Genomic DNA, 13250 nt, shown 5'->3' on the forward strand with positions numbered 1-13250 from the left:
TGTGGCTGATATTTTTGTGCCTGGTGGTTCACAAAGCTGCTCGTGGGCAGCTGGAGGGATCCTGGTTTCCCCTGGGTGACTTTGGTTAAGGCCCACAGCAGTGGCAGTGCTGAGCTCCATCCCAAGAACACTTCTGCCTGCCCTCTTGTGTCTTGGCAGAGTGATTCTGGGATCTCTTCCCTAAACCTGTGTGGCACTGGTTGAAAGAAATTCCCATACATTGCAATTAAAACATATTGGTGGGCCTCAAAATCCATCAGCCTGGGCATGGCTCACTTGAAAATGGAGCAAAGTGCTGTAGGGTCAGCCTGAGTCTAAATGATTCTGTGAGGCCTTTTTCTTTTGTGCCAGTAGTAAGGGGAAAAGAAGTAGAATGCTGAGAGAAGTCAGAGCTTACTTCTGTCTCAACTTGGAAGTACATTTGGCCATAAGTAGATGTTTAACCTAATAGGATGCAAAGAAAACTGAGTTGTGCCTAAACCCAGTGTTAGTTAACCAAGGCAGAGAGTGGATGTGGCACAGAGCTTTGTCAGACCTGTAGTAAGATCCTCCTGCTCTGTGTTCAACACAGTGCCAAGGTAGTCTTTTATTTAAAGCAACTCCAAGTCAGAGACACTTTGAAGTGGTCCAGCACTGCTGCCTGCATCTCTACTCTGATGTTAGTTCAGCTTGGTAAGAGCAGATGTTGCACTGAAGCTCTGCTTCTGTGGCTGTGTTGCTGTACATGACAAGGTTTAAAGTATGGGCTGATGCAGTTCCAATTTGGATGGGTTTTGGTTCTGGTAAGCATCACAAAAGCAAGTTTTGATGGCTCAGGAGCTGTTGTCTGTTTGTATCAAGGGCATGCCCAGGTTGTGGTTCTGTGAAAGGCTGAGCCTCGCTTCTCCTGCTTGCTCACAGCTCCACACTTGGGTGATGGCTACACTGCACATCATGGCACATGGGGAGGTGAAACAGCAGTAGAGCTTCTGGTGCTAATGGTGTGAAAGAGGCTACCATAGCTGCCTCCAGCAGCTAAGGATAGGGAACCATTTCTGCTTTCTAGCAATGACTCGAAGTGGGATCTATTACCATGGAAGTAATTGATGGATACAAGAATTCATAGATGGATTTGGGTTGGAAGGGACCTTGAACATCATCTAGTTATGATCTCCTGCCATGGGCAGGGACTTCAGAACCTCAGGAATTAAACTTTTACTTTCCAAGTCTGCATCCAGTTCTGGAGCCTCCATTACAAGAAGGATGTGAACGTGCAGGAGCATGTCCAGAGAAGGGCTCTGAGGATGCTCAGAGGGCTGCAGCAGCTCTGCTGTGAGCACAGACTGAAAGAGTTGGGGCTGTGCAGTCTGCAGAAGAGGAGACTCCCAGGTGACCTTCTTGTGGCCTGTCAGTATCTGAAGTGGGCTACAAAAAAGCTGGGGAGGGACTTTTTAGGCTGTCAGGGAGTGACAGGACTAGGGAGAATGGAGCAAAGCTGGAGGTGGAGAGATTCATCCTGGAGGTGAGGAGGAAGTTGTTGAGCATGAGAATGGTGAGAGGCTGGAATGGGTTGCCCAGGGAGGTGGTTGAGGCCCCATGGCTGGAGGTGTTTAAGGCCAGCCTGCTGTAGGGTAGGGTATCCTTGCCCATAGCAGGGGGGTTGGAACTAGATGGTTCTTGTGATGATCTGCTTCTGAAAGCAGTTTCTTCAGTCCTGACAGGCAAATCCAAAGTGGGATGCTTTAGTCAATGTTGCTTCTCTGTCGCATTGGCCATCAAGCCATAAAATGATGCACCCTGTGCTCAGTTTGCTGCAGCAGCTACTCAGAATCTTGTCATGTGCAGAAACACAAAGCAAACAGGATGCTCTGTGTTGTTAAGTAGCTGGGTAACACAGTTTAAGTGAAGAAACATCAGAACTCTGCAGGCCAGCCATTGTCAGAGTGTTTGAAGAACTGTCTAAGGAATTTCATGCAGCAAGCGCTCCAACTCTGCTCTCCTCAAACCTCAAAGCTCTGCTGCTCTCTGCTCCACTGCATTAAAAGAGAACTGACAAGGAGAAGGGCAAAAAAACTTTGTTTCAAAACCTAACTCACATCCACAGCTAGGTCAGAGCAAAGTGTTGGCAACACAGCCTGGGAGGTTGGGAACTCTGAACTGCCTCCTTGGGCATGCGCACACACACACACAGAGGTTTGGTTCATGCCAGTGGTAGGGGGTGAAGTTCTGTGTGTTTCTACAGCTCCTTTTCATCTTGGAGCTCTGGTGGAATTGTCCTTGGGATTTTCAGTTCTGTCTTCTAGAAAGCCTAAGCTCTCATTTATTCATAGAATCATCTGTTCCTAGAATCCATGAATAAATTTGCACACCTTGACACCGAGAAGACTTTAGGAAACTTGCACAGTGCTGGGGTTTTTTTGGTCCAAATTTGCTAGTCAAAAAGGTTAGAAAGGAGCCTGCTTATAAAAATTGTCATTTGTCCTCCCCCCAGCTCTGGACCCCCTTCACTCCAGAGCTTTGAGCTGCAAAGAACAAAGAGAGCTCAGAGTAATTTTTCACTTGATTAAACCCAATTAGAGGATTTGTTTTGTTGCAGTAGGTTTTCTTTTGTAAAAAGGGAACCTGGATATCAAAACTGTGCTTAGAGCTCTTTGTGGAAGGGAAGGGAAGGGAAAGCCAAAGGATTTGTATAGTTCAAAGCTGCTTCTCTTGCCTCCTGGTAAGGAACGTTGGCCTTTGCCACAGGGTTTGCAATCAGCAGCCTGCATCGACATCTTGCCCACAAAACAGAGCTCAGCTATTGGTTGCCTTCAAAATATGCCCTCTGGTTGATGAGACCTGGGATTTGTGGAAGCCCTCAGGTTGGTTGCCAGAAAGATGGGCAGCTGTAGTGATGCCATCGTGCATCATCTGGTTTCCTCTGCTGCAGTTGTCTTCACTATTATGAGTCTCTGTGAGCTTTGCTGCTTAATTTGGGGTTTAGCAGGTCAGAGAGACTGAAATCCTCAGAATCAACCTTAATAAGTCCTATAAGAGTGCCCTGAACAGTTAATAGAATCAGTCAGGGTTGGAAAGGACCACGAGGATCATCCAGTTGCAAGCCCCTCTTGCTGCAGAATGCCCTGCCAGAGCACGTCCCCTGCCACTGCAGGACTCGGAAGGCTTCGGGTTGGCTTCTGTGTCCAGTTCTGGGCTCCTCAATTCAAGAGAGATGTTGAGGTGCTGGAAGGTGTCCAGAGAAGGGTGACAAAGCTGGTGAGGGGCCTGGAACATAAACCCTATGAGGAGAGGCTGAGGGAGCTGGTGTTGTTTAGCCTGGAGAAGAGAAGGCTCAGGGGTGACCTCATTGCTGTCTACAACTACCTGAAGGGAGGTTGTAGCCAGGTGGGGGTTGGTCTCTTCTCACGGACAACCAGCAACAGAACAAGGGGACACAGCCTCAAGTTGTGCTGAGAGAAGCATAGGCTGGATGTTAGGAGGAAGTTGTTGGCAGAGAGAGTGATTGGCATTGGAATGGACTGCCCAGGGAGGTGGTGGAGTCACTGTCCCTGGAGGTGTTCAAGAAAAGCCTTAGTGCCATGGTCTGGTTGACTGGATAGGGCTGGGTGCTAGGTTGGACTGGATGATCTTGGAGGTCTCTTCCAACCTGGTTGATTCTAGGATTCTGCTCAATGCAAAGAGAGCCCCCAGGAGCTGCAGGGGTTCAGTCGTTGAAGCTCGATGGGAGGATTGTGTTTTGTTGCAATTAAGTTTTGTTTTGTCCTCACATTTTGAGTTGTGTAATTGTTTGTCCCTTTTTTTTTTGTTACGTTTGTTTGTTTTTTTCCATAGCCATTCTTTGCCCCATACCTTTACATGCCAAGGTACTACCCTGGCACTTCTCATCTCATCTCACGTCCACTAAAATCGAGTTTGTCCAGAGATCAGAGCAATGGCCTAGTAAGTATTATGAAGGGTAATTCAAATGCTAACCTAGACAATAAATACAGTGAGTGATGAAAATGAAGCTTGTTAATGCTGCTCCACTCCTAGAGACAAGTGCAAGCTCTGTAGTGCAAATACTTCTAAGCAGAGGTGTTGTTAAGATGCAACAGAAAATGTATTTTGTTTTAACTTTAGAAACTGCTGAGAGTTGAAAACCACTTCTGGCATCCAGCTCTCCAGATCAGAGCAGCAGCCTGGCCTAGTGGAATGCCAGCATTCAGGTTGCCCAGGGAGGTTGTGGATGCTTCCTCCCTGGAGTGTGTTCAAGGCCAGATTGGATGAGGCCTTGAGCAACCTGGGCTGGTGGGAGGTGTCCTTGCCTGTGGCAGGGGGTTGGACCTGGATGATCTACAAGATCCTTTCCAACTCTAACCCATACCATGAATCTATGACCTGCAATAGTGACAGGAAAATATGGTCAGGAAAATTCTTCACAGATTGCACTGGGTTGGAAGGGGACCCTCCAAGGGCATTTGGTCCAACCCCCCTGCTGCCAGCAGGGACAGTGGAGAACTGGATGCAGTGGAGAACTGGATGCAGTGGAATACTACAAGGGAAAAAAAAAACAAACCAGTGCTGCTTGTAAATTTCTGTTCCCATTTTAGAAGCTAAGATCCTTTCACCTTGTAGACTCTAGTAGAAATTGGAAAGCCAAAGTCAAAGCTCACAAGGTCAGTTTGAACTCTTGAAAACAAAATACATTTCCTCTCAGGTGTGCCTGGGTTGTAGCTTGGTTCTGTGCTCTTCCAAACTCTGTAATAATTCCATTTGAGTTGAAATCGTTCAGCTTTATTTACCCCCTTGACAGGGGAAGCTGAGCAGACTGCTCTGGCTTCCCCTCGGATCACAGAATCCTGTTGAAGTCTGTCTCTGACTGACAGCTGCTCAAACAGAGCTGAGAAACCAAGGCAAGGCACAAGTCAGAGCCTGACTTGTCAGTCAGCTCATTGCAAGGGTATTGATCCAACCAGCAGAGCTATTAAAAGCTGCTGAAGTCTGTAATCACTGCAGGAAAAGAACTGTGTTGCTGTTGAACGTTGTATTAATTACCTTAATTAACTGCTATTAATTACCACTTCCTCTTCATTCACTGTTTACTTCATTTTCTTTTCTTTTCTTTTTTTTTAATCATTTTTACCCAAACCATAATATTTTGTTGTTGTTAGGATGTTATCAAGGAGGATGCTGCTGAAGGGCTCCCTTCACCCACAGAGCCCTCAATGGTAAAGCAGTAGCCATGTGGTGTGGATATGTTTAGCATCTCATTGCTTCCCCAGCAGCCAGCAGGCTGCAGTAATCCTAGCTGCAGTTCACTAACTCTGCATCAGTGGCTTTGGTGGGCAAATAGAGTAGCTCAACACTAATGTAGTTCCTGAATGAACTGCAGAGCTAATATTTCACTTCTGAGATGTATTTTATTCCTTTCCCCTGTAGCTTTCCCCCCTCGTAGCTGTGTGAGTTGCAGTACAAAGTGTGTATGAGGAACGGCAGCTGTGGGCAGGCACCACTTGGGTGTAGGCTGAAGGAGCTCTGCTTTTGCTGCTGTGGTCAGCTCTCATCTGGGCCAGGCTTCTTCAGTGGCTGTCATAGTTAGCACAAAGCAACTGCTGAGAGAAATGACAATAATAGAGATAGAGAATTATGCTTAAAAGTGCTACTCCCAAGCCTGTAGTTGACTCAGAATGCTGACATCTGCCTTCCCCAGGACTTTTAGTGACTTGTTTGAAGTCTTCACACAAAGATCTGTGACTGTGGCTGTCTGTTTTAGCTAACTCTGAAAATCCAGAGGTTAACAGAATGGGTTGGGTTAGAAGGGATGGTGAAGATCATCTAGTTCCAAGCCCCCTGCAATGGGCAGGGACACCTGGGATGGGTTGGGTTAGAAGGGATGTTGAAGATCACCCAGTTCCAAGCCCCCTGCCATGGGCACAGCCCATGGCAGGGGGCTTGGAACTGGGTGATCTTCAACCTTCCCTTAGCCCAAGTTGCTCAAGGCCTCATCCAGCCTGGCCTTGAACACCTCCAGTGTGGAAGTATCCACAGCCTCCCTGGGCAGCCTTTGCCAGTGTGTCCTCACCTTCACTGATGTGCTGGAACCAGGTTATGGTGACTGTCATCATCCTCTTAATGCTTGCTGCCAGTCATTGGCAGCAGTCAAAGGTGGATCTCAATTGTTTTTTTTTTCTCTTCTAATCAACCATTGCAAAAATGTCTTTCCATTGTGCCATGGAAACAAAAACCCCTCAGATTCCAGCACATAACTCTCCATGAGCACCCTCCTGTGAGTTCGTTCTCTCATCCAAGTCTGCCCTTAGTTGAGGGGATGACTCTGGGCTAAGTTATCCTAGTAGGATAGTTCTGGAGATGCTTTTTCCCTGTGGATTGCTTCCTTATCTCAGTATCCGTTCTCCTCCCAGTCCCTTGCAGCTTGGCAGTGCAAGGAGGGAAAGTGAGGAGCTTGAAGAGTGGTGACTGAGTATCTTAAGCACACACAGGGGAGAGTTTCATGGAGTCATGGAATGGTAGGAGTTGGAAGGGACCTCTGGAGATGATAGAATGATTTAGGTTGGAAGGGATCTCAAAGCTCAGACAATTCCAACCCCCTGCCATAGGTAGGGACACCTCCCACTAGAACACGTTGCACAAGGACTCATCCAGCCTGGTCCTGAACACCTCCAGGGAGGCTGTGGAGCACAGAAGCACAGAATGGGATCTTTGATTGACATTCTGTGATTCTGTGCTCTGCAACCTCTGCCAATGTCTCCCACTAGAACAGTGAAGAACCCTTTCCTAACTAACATCCAGTTTCAGTCTCCCCTCTGACACTTCAAACCCATTCCTCCTCCTGTCATGACAAGACCTTCTCAATAGTCCCTCCCCAGCCCTCCTGCAGCCCCCTTCACATCCTGCAAGGCCACTCCAAGGCTCCTGGAAGCCTTCTCTTCTGCAGCCTGCACAGCCCCAACTCTCTCAGCCTGTCCTCACAGCACAGCTGCTGCAGCCCTCTCAGCATCTTGGTGGCCTCCTCTGCACTGGCTCCAACACTTCCATGTCCTAATTGTGCTGGGGGCTTCAGAACTGCAGCCAGGAGTGCAGGTGGGGTGTGAGGAGAGCAGAGCCAAGGGGCAGAATCCTTTCCCTTGCCCTGCTGGCCATGCTTTTTTATCCAATCCAAACCCCTGCCAAGGCAGGGTCACACAGGAGCACATCCAGGCAAGTTTCAAGCAGCAGTTTAAGACTGATGGAAGTTACCTGGTGGCTGTAGATAAGGAAATCCAGGAGATGGGAAATGAAAAAGAAGCTGTTTGAAATAAGTACAGTGAAGGCAGTTATTAGGATTCTCTTCCCCAGGCAGGTAGCTGAATCCCCATCCTCGGAGGCGCTTCAGAGGCAGAGAGGTGGTACCTGTTTCAGTGCCTCCCCACCCTCACTGTAAAGCATTTCTTCCTAGTTTCCAGCCTAAAGCTGCCCTTCCAGCTATCTTGGGCTGTAGCTTACTGTTCTTTGCTGCCTGGAGCAAAAGCAGATGCCAGGCTGGTGAGTGTACCAGCAGCACCTGTGCTGGTGCATTGCAGGGTCATTAGCTGAACTCACTAATGCAAACAGGCTTGGCTTCAGATGCCGACCTCTGTACATCTGAGATGGAGCCAAACATCCACTCCTTCTGAGTTTGTACTCCACAGGTGGTTCTTTCTGACAGGAGCTGCAAAGTGCTCTCCTGAAGAGCTGAGCATTACCAGGAGCTTTCTTAGTATCCCCTCTGTGTCAGGAATCGGAGCAGCAGCAGTGGTTAGCTGCCAGAGACTTCCTGGTGTGCTTCACTTTGCATTGTTAATCTTCACGGATTCATGGAATGGGTTGGGTTAGAAGGGACCTTAAAGACTATCTAGTGCCAGCCCCTAGCCATGGGCAGGGACAGCTTCCACCAGCACAGATTGCTCAAGGCCTCATCCACCCTGGACTTGAACACCTCCCTGAGCAACCTCTGCCAGTGGCTCACCACCCTCACCCTTTCCTAACATCTGGTTTGAATCTGTGATTCTGTGCTCCACAACCTCCCTGGGCAACCTGTGCCAGTGGCTCACCACCCTCACCCTTTCCTGACATCTAGTTTCAGTCTTCCCTCTGCCACTTCAAACCCATTCCTCCTTCTTCTCTCATGACAAGACCTTGTCAGTAGTTCCTCTCCAGCCCTCTTGGAGCCCACTTCAGATCCTGCAAGGCCACTCCAAGGGCTCCTGGAAGCCTTCTCTTCTCCAGGCTGCAGAGCCACAACTCTCTCAGCCTGTCCTCAGAGCAGAGCTGCTGCAGCCCTCTCAGCATCTTGGTGGCCTCCACTGCACTGGCTCCAACACTTCCATGTCCTTCTTGTGTTGGGGACTCCAGAATCTTGTCCAACCCTCCTCCAGTAAACAGGGACACCTCCAACTAGAGCAGGTTGTTCAGGGCCACGTCAAGCCTGACCTTGGATGTCTCCAGGGATGAGGCCTCCACCACATCTCTGGGCAACCTGTTCCTCGCTGTGAACATCTTCCTCCTGATGTCCAACCTAAGTCCATCCTGCTCCAGTTTCAAACCATTGCTGCTCATCCTATCCCCACCAAAAAGAGTCTAAAGGTGCCAAAACTCTTGGCACTGATGAGGTGGAGACATTCTCTTAGCCCTCAACTGCTTTCCTTTGTTTCCTTGGCTGGAAATGCCCTTTCTGAGCTGAGTGCCATGCCAGCAGTGCCTATTCCTTTTGTGACCTCTCCCCACAAAGTCTGCATATGGAAGGAAATCACAGAATGGGTTGGAAGGGACCTTTAAAACCATCTAGTGGCAGCCCCTTGCCATGGGAAGGGACACCTCCACCAGCAGAGATTGCCCAAGGTCTTGAATCCTTCAGGGAGGTTGTGGAGCACAGAAGCACCCAATGTGATCTTTGATCACATTGGGTGCTTCTGTGCTCCACAACCTCCCTGGACAACCTCTGCCAGTGTCTCACCACTCTCACTGTCAAGAATCACTTCCTCATCTCCACCCTCAATCTGCCCTCCTCAAGCTCCAATTTTCACTTGCTAGGATGCAGCACCACGACTTGAACTGAATGCTTTGTGCTGCATTGTGTCACACCTTAAGACGTGGGTGAGACCTGGTGTGGCCCAGGCACATATAAGGTAGATAATCCCAGAGAGCTCTTTAAAGAACTGCAAGTTCACAAGTTTGAGCATGAATGGAGATGTGTGGCATGGGACTTTCCTCCTTTGGCTCTGAATGTTTGTCCTCAAACACCTCCTCAGCTGTGTGGGAGAGAGGAGGGAGTGGTTTGGGTTTTTGCGGGGGGAGGGGGGGGATGTGTGCTTGGATATTTGGGTGAACAGGGTCAGAGTTACTTGAGTTACATTGCTGATCCTGAAGTGGCAGCAGAATGGTTCAAAGCAGAGCTTTCCTATCAGAAACCATGTCAAACACAACCATAAAATGAGTTGGGTTGGAAGGGACCTTCAAGACCATCTGAAACTTGATGATCTTTGTGATAGTTGGATGTGATGATAGTGAAAGGTCTTCTCCAACCTTAATGATTCTTTAGTAAGAGGCTGCTGGAACTCTGGAACAGGTTGCTCAGGGAGGTAGTTTAGGCCCCATCTGTGGTGGTTTGGGTGTTCCCTGCCCCACCACACTTTGTAAATCACCGAGACTAGACTCAGCCAGCTCTGGAAATTGAATGAAGCTTTGTATTTACAGCTAGCACAATATACCAGCAGATATTTACAGTATATTTGGTTATATACAGAGATATACAAGGTAAAAGGTAACACAGAAACACAGCAGCCCTCCCAGAAACCTGAGTCCCCAGGAGGGGCTCCCAACTGCCCTTCAGCCTTCTACCCCCCCCACACCCTTACCCCAGTCCCAAGGAAGAATGGAGGTTCAGCCAGGGGGTTAGGAGGCAAAGTGGATTAATCAGAGAGATAGCAAAGAGGCTAGAGAGAAGTGCAGCTTGGAGCTCCCCAGCAGAAGTAGTGCCTTATCTGTGTTTTGATTCTTGTTCTTATATATTTCAGCAAGCCTATGAGTGAGGTAGACATCAGCCTTGTTTTCCTTTCACAGCCTGCTATCTAGTTGTTCTCACCCAAACATTCTAGCTACTCTCAAACTGGCACACCATCCCTGGAGATACTCAAAGCAAGGCTGGGCAGAGCTCTGGGCAGCCTGATCTAGCTGAGGATGCCCCTGCTGACTGCAGAGGGAGTTGGACTGAGTGATCTTTGGAAGTCCCTTCCAACCCAGGCCATTCTGTGACTCTTGTCATTCTGTGGTCTAGTTCCAACCCCCTCAGGGACACCTCCCTCCAGACCAGGTTGCTCAAGGCCTCATTCAGCCTGGCCTTGAACACCTCCAGGGAGAGGACATCCACAGCCTCCCTGGGCAGCCTGCAAAGGGTCAAATGTTACAAGCACAAGGTGCTGTCTGCCGGTAGGATTTGTCTAGCAGACAGTGGATGTGTAATCTGCAAAGGTTTGTGCTGTGATGAAAATAACCTTTCTGTGTCATACTCCTGATGTTCCCAGAGGCTGACATCTGTGTGTCCAAGTTCCCTGACCTTGCTCTCAGCTGTTGTTTCTTCTCACTCTCTCTTGTGCTCCCCTCAAAGCCGTGTAAGCCTGGCTTAAGCAGACAGGTACAAGCCACTCTGTCAACTCCATCCACTTCTTCCACTTCCCAAAGGCTCTCACCCTGCTGCTTCCTGCTGGGCTGCCTGTAAACTAATGCTCATGACTTGCCTTCAGGTTTGTCTTGACGAAGCTGCTTTTGGCTTTTGCATGGCAAAGGCTTGTTTGTCTCCTTCCCAGGCTAACAGCTCTCTGAAGCATCTCTAACAAACCTGTGGCAGTTTGAGCAGAGTTTGAGTTCCCTTTCCATGCTGGCAGTACCCCTGCAGCTATTTCACATCCCTTCTCCTTTTGTAAAGAGTGATTTGGATTAATGTGCCTCTTGTTTCAAACGCTTCACACTCGACCAAAAATAGTCTAAATATTTGAGTGCTTTTCCATTTGAGGTTTTTTTGATATACAGAAAGGAGAGTTTCTAAACTCTCTTCCTAATGCATGCAGAAAGAATGACTCGTTCTGGATTGTTACCAAAATATTTTGATCTGCAGGAGAGCTGTTAAATAAGAAGTGTTTCAGACTTGGATGTTGAGCTGTGTGATAGATGATGTGCTTAAGATTCAAAGAACAAAGGCAACTGCTTACACGCATTGCTTAGGGATCATTTCTCTCAGTGATTTGGGCTGGGACAGTTTCTTTTGTTTTCCTCCATAAGCTTCCTTGCCAAAACAACTGATGGAGATGTGAATTGTCTTCGGGCATTGTCTTTCCTGGTGGGGTATCTGCCTTGGGCGGTGGTGTGTTGCTGGGAAGATAAGGGACAGAACCTGGTGTTCTGGAGAAAAGCTCTGGGATGTTGAAAGAGGAAACCTGGAGATAAGAGTTGTGTGATAAAGAGTTTATGGATGAATCTTCTTCCTGTCAGCAGGTTGGTAATAGAATCTCAGAATGGCTGAGGTTGGAAGGGACCTCAGAGCTCAGCTCCCCCAACCTCCCCACCATGCCCAGGGACACCTCTCAGCTAGACTCAGCTGCTCAAGGCCTCAGCCAGCCTGGCCTGCAGCACTCCCAGGCAGGGGCAGCCTCAGCCTCCCTGGGCAGCCTGGGCCAGACTCTCACCACCCTGATACTAAAGAACTTCTTGCTTAGCTCCAGTCTATCCCTGCTCTGCCTCAGCTCCAAACCATTCATCCTTGGCCTGCCTCAGACCCCTCAGCACAAGTCCCTCTGCAGCCTTCCTGCAGGATCCCTTCAGGCACTGGCAGGCAGCTCTGAGGTGCCCCTGGAGCCTTCTCCTATGCAGGCTGCACCCCTCCAGCTCCCTCAGCCTGTGCTCACAGCAGAGCTGCTCCAGCCCTTGGATGATCTTTGTGGCCTCCTCTGAACTCTATCCAGCAGCTCTGTGTCCTCCTCCTGCTGCTGGGGCCAGCAGCACTGGAGGCAGGATTGGAGGCGAGGTCTGAGCAGAGTCCAGGGACAGAATCCCCGCTCCTGCCCTCCCTCAGTGGTTGGCTTGAATCCTTAACTCGACAGAGATCTTCACTGTGCTAAAAATCCACCTAGATGAAGACCTACATTTCCTCCTTCAGATGGCTAATTTGATAACTAACCAGGCATTGTAGCCACCTAATTAGGGAGAAATGAAGAATTTGCAAAGTGTCTCATCTAGGAGGAATCCTTTTGGCATCTGGGAAGGCAGTATCAGTGCTGCTTTGTTCCTGTGCCATAGTACCCAGCCTCTGGGCCAACCTGGCAGAAGTGGAGCTGAAGAAACCTCTGGAACATGCACAGATGTTGCTAATATTACCCAACAAAGCCAAGTAATTGAGGAGTTACCTTTTAGGTCATCTTAGATACTAATCAAACAGGTTTTAGGACAGCAAAGTGTAGCTTGTACCTGCACTGCTTTATAAACAACCCCCAGACCAAACTGACAGCTCAGAGGGAAGCCCTGAGCAGAGGATCATTGGGTTTTGATTATCCCTTAATTAATAGCTCTTGGGTTTGTGGTTGTGTTGTGCTTTTAATAACGTCATTGAAGAGGATGTTTTTCTGCCAAAGGTACTGTGGAGTGTTGTCCTACCTGTAATAAATGCTTCCTACTGCATAGATACTCTGATAGTGAACATTGCCTGTGCCTTGCTGTCCTTAGCTCTCGGTGTAGCTGCCCACAGCTTGGTTTGCCTTAGTCTGTGCTGTGGACTTGTGGCTGTGCTGAGGCTTTCAACAAAGCTCACCTGGGTTTTCTCCTCTCTTCCAGGGAGCAGGAGCAGGCACAGGATCCACTGCTGGAGCCTCGCAGGTGTCTCTCAGCAGCATGAGTGTGGAAGCTGTGTGTGAGAGACTGAAGCAGGTGGACGGGCTGGAGCAGAGCCTGCTGCCGCAGTACACGGCCACCATCAGGAAGGTACCAGCCCAGCTCCACTCCTCCCTTTAGGAACGTCCTCCAAGGGCATCTTGTCCAACTCCCCTGCAGGCAGCAGGGACGCCTCCAACTCGAGCAGGCTGCCCAAGGACACGCAAAGTCTGACCTTGAATGCCTCCAGGAATGGAGCCTCCACCACAGCCCTGGGCAGCCTGTGCTAGTGTCTCACCACTTGCATTGTGCAGAGCTTCTTCCTGGTGTCCAACCTAGCTCTGCCCTGCTCTGCTTCCAAACCACTGCCACTCATCCTATTCCCACAGCCCCTTCTG

General features: G+C 49.1%; 1 protein-coding gene across 5 annotated transcripts in view; it reads left to right on the top strand.

Annotated features, from left to right (window-relative positions):
* The window catches only part of KIDINS220 (kinase D interacting substrate 220), a 74832-nt gene that overhangs the window by 56897 nt on the left and 4685 nt on the right, over window positions 1–13250 (top strand). For 2 of the 5 annotated variants that reach the window (XM_064146350.1, XM_064146351.1), the window contains exons 25-27: window positions 3811–3918; window positions 5130–5186; window positions 12817–12963. In XM_064146350.1, coding sequence (XP_064002420.1) covers window positions 3811–3918; window positions 5130–5186; window positions 12817–12963 — 312 coding nt within the window. Of the gene's footprint in view, window positions 1–3810; window positions 3919–5129; window positions 5187–10600; window positions 10628–12816; window positions 12964–13250 lie in introns of all 5 variants that reach the window. The other 3 variants (XM_064146352.1, XM_064146353.1, XM_064146354.1) reach the window with 3 other exon arrangements.

Source organism: Pogoniulus pusillus, chromosome 7, assembly GCF_015220805.1.
Source record: "Pogoniulus pusillus isolate bPogPus1 chromosome 7, bPogPus1.pri, whole genome shotgun sequence".
Taxonomy (NCBI): Eukaryota; Metazoa; Chordata; class Aves; order Piciformes; family Lybiidae; genus Pogoniulus; species Pogoniulus pusillus.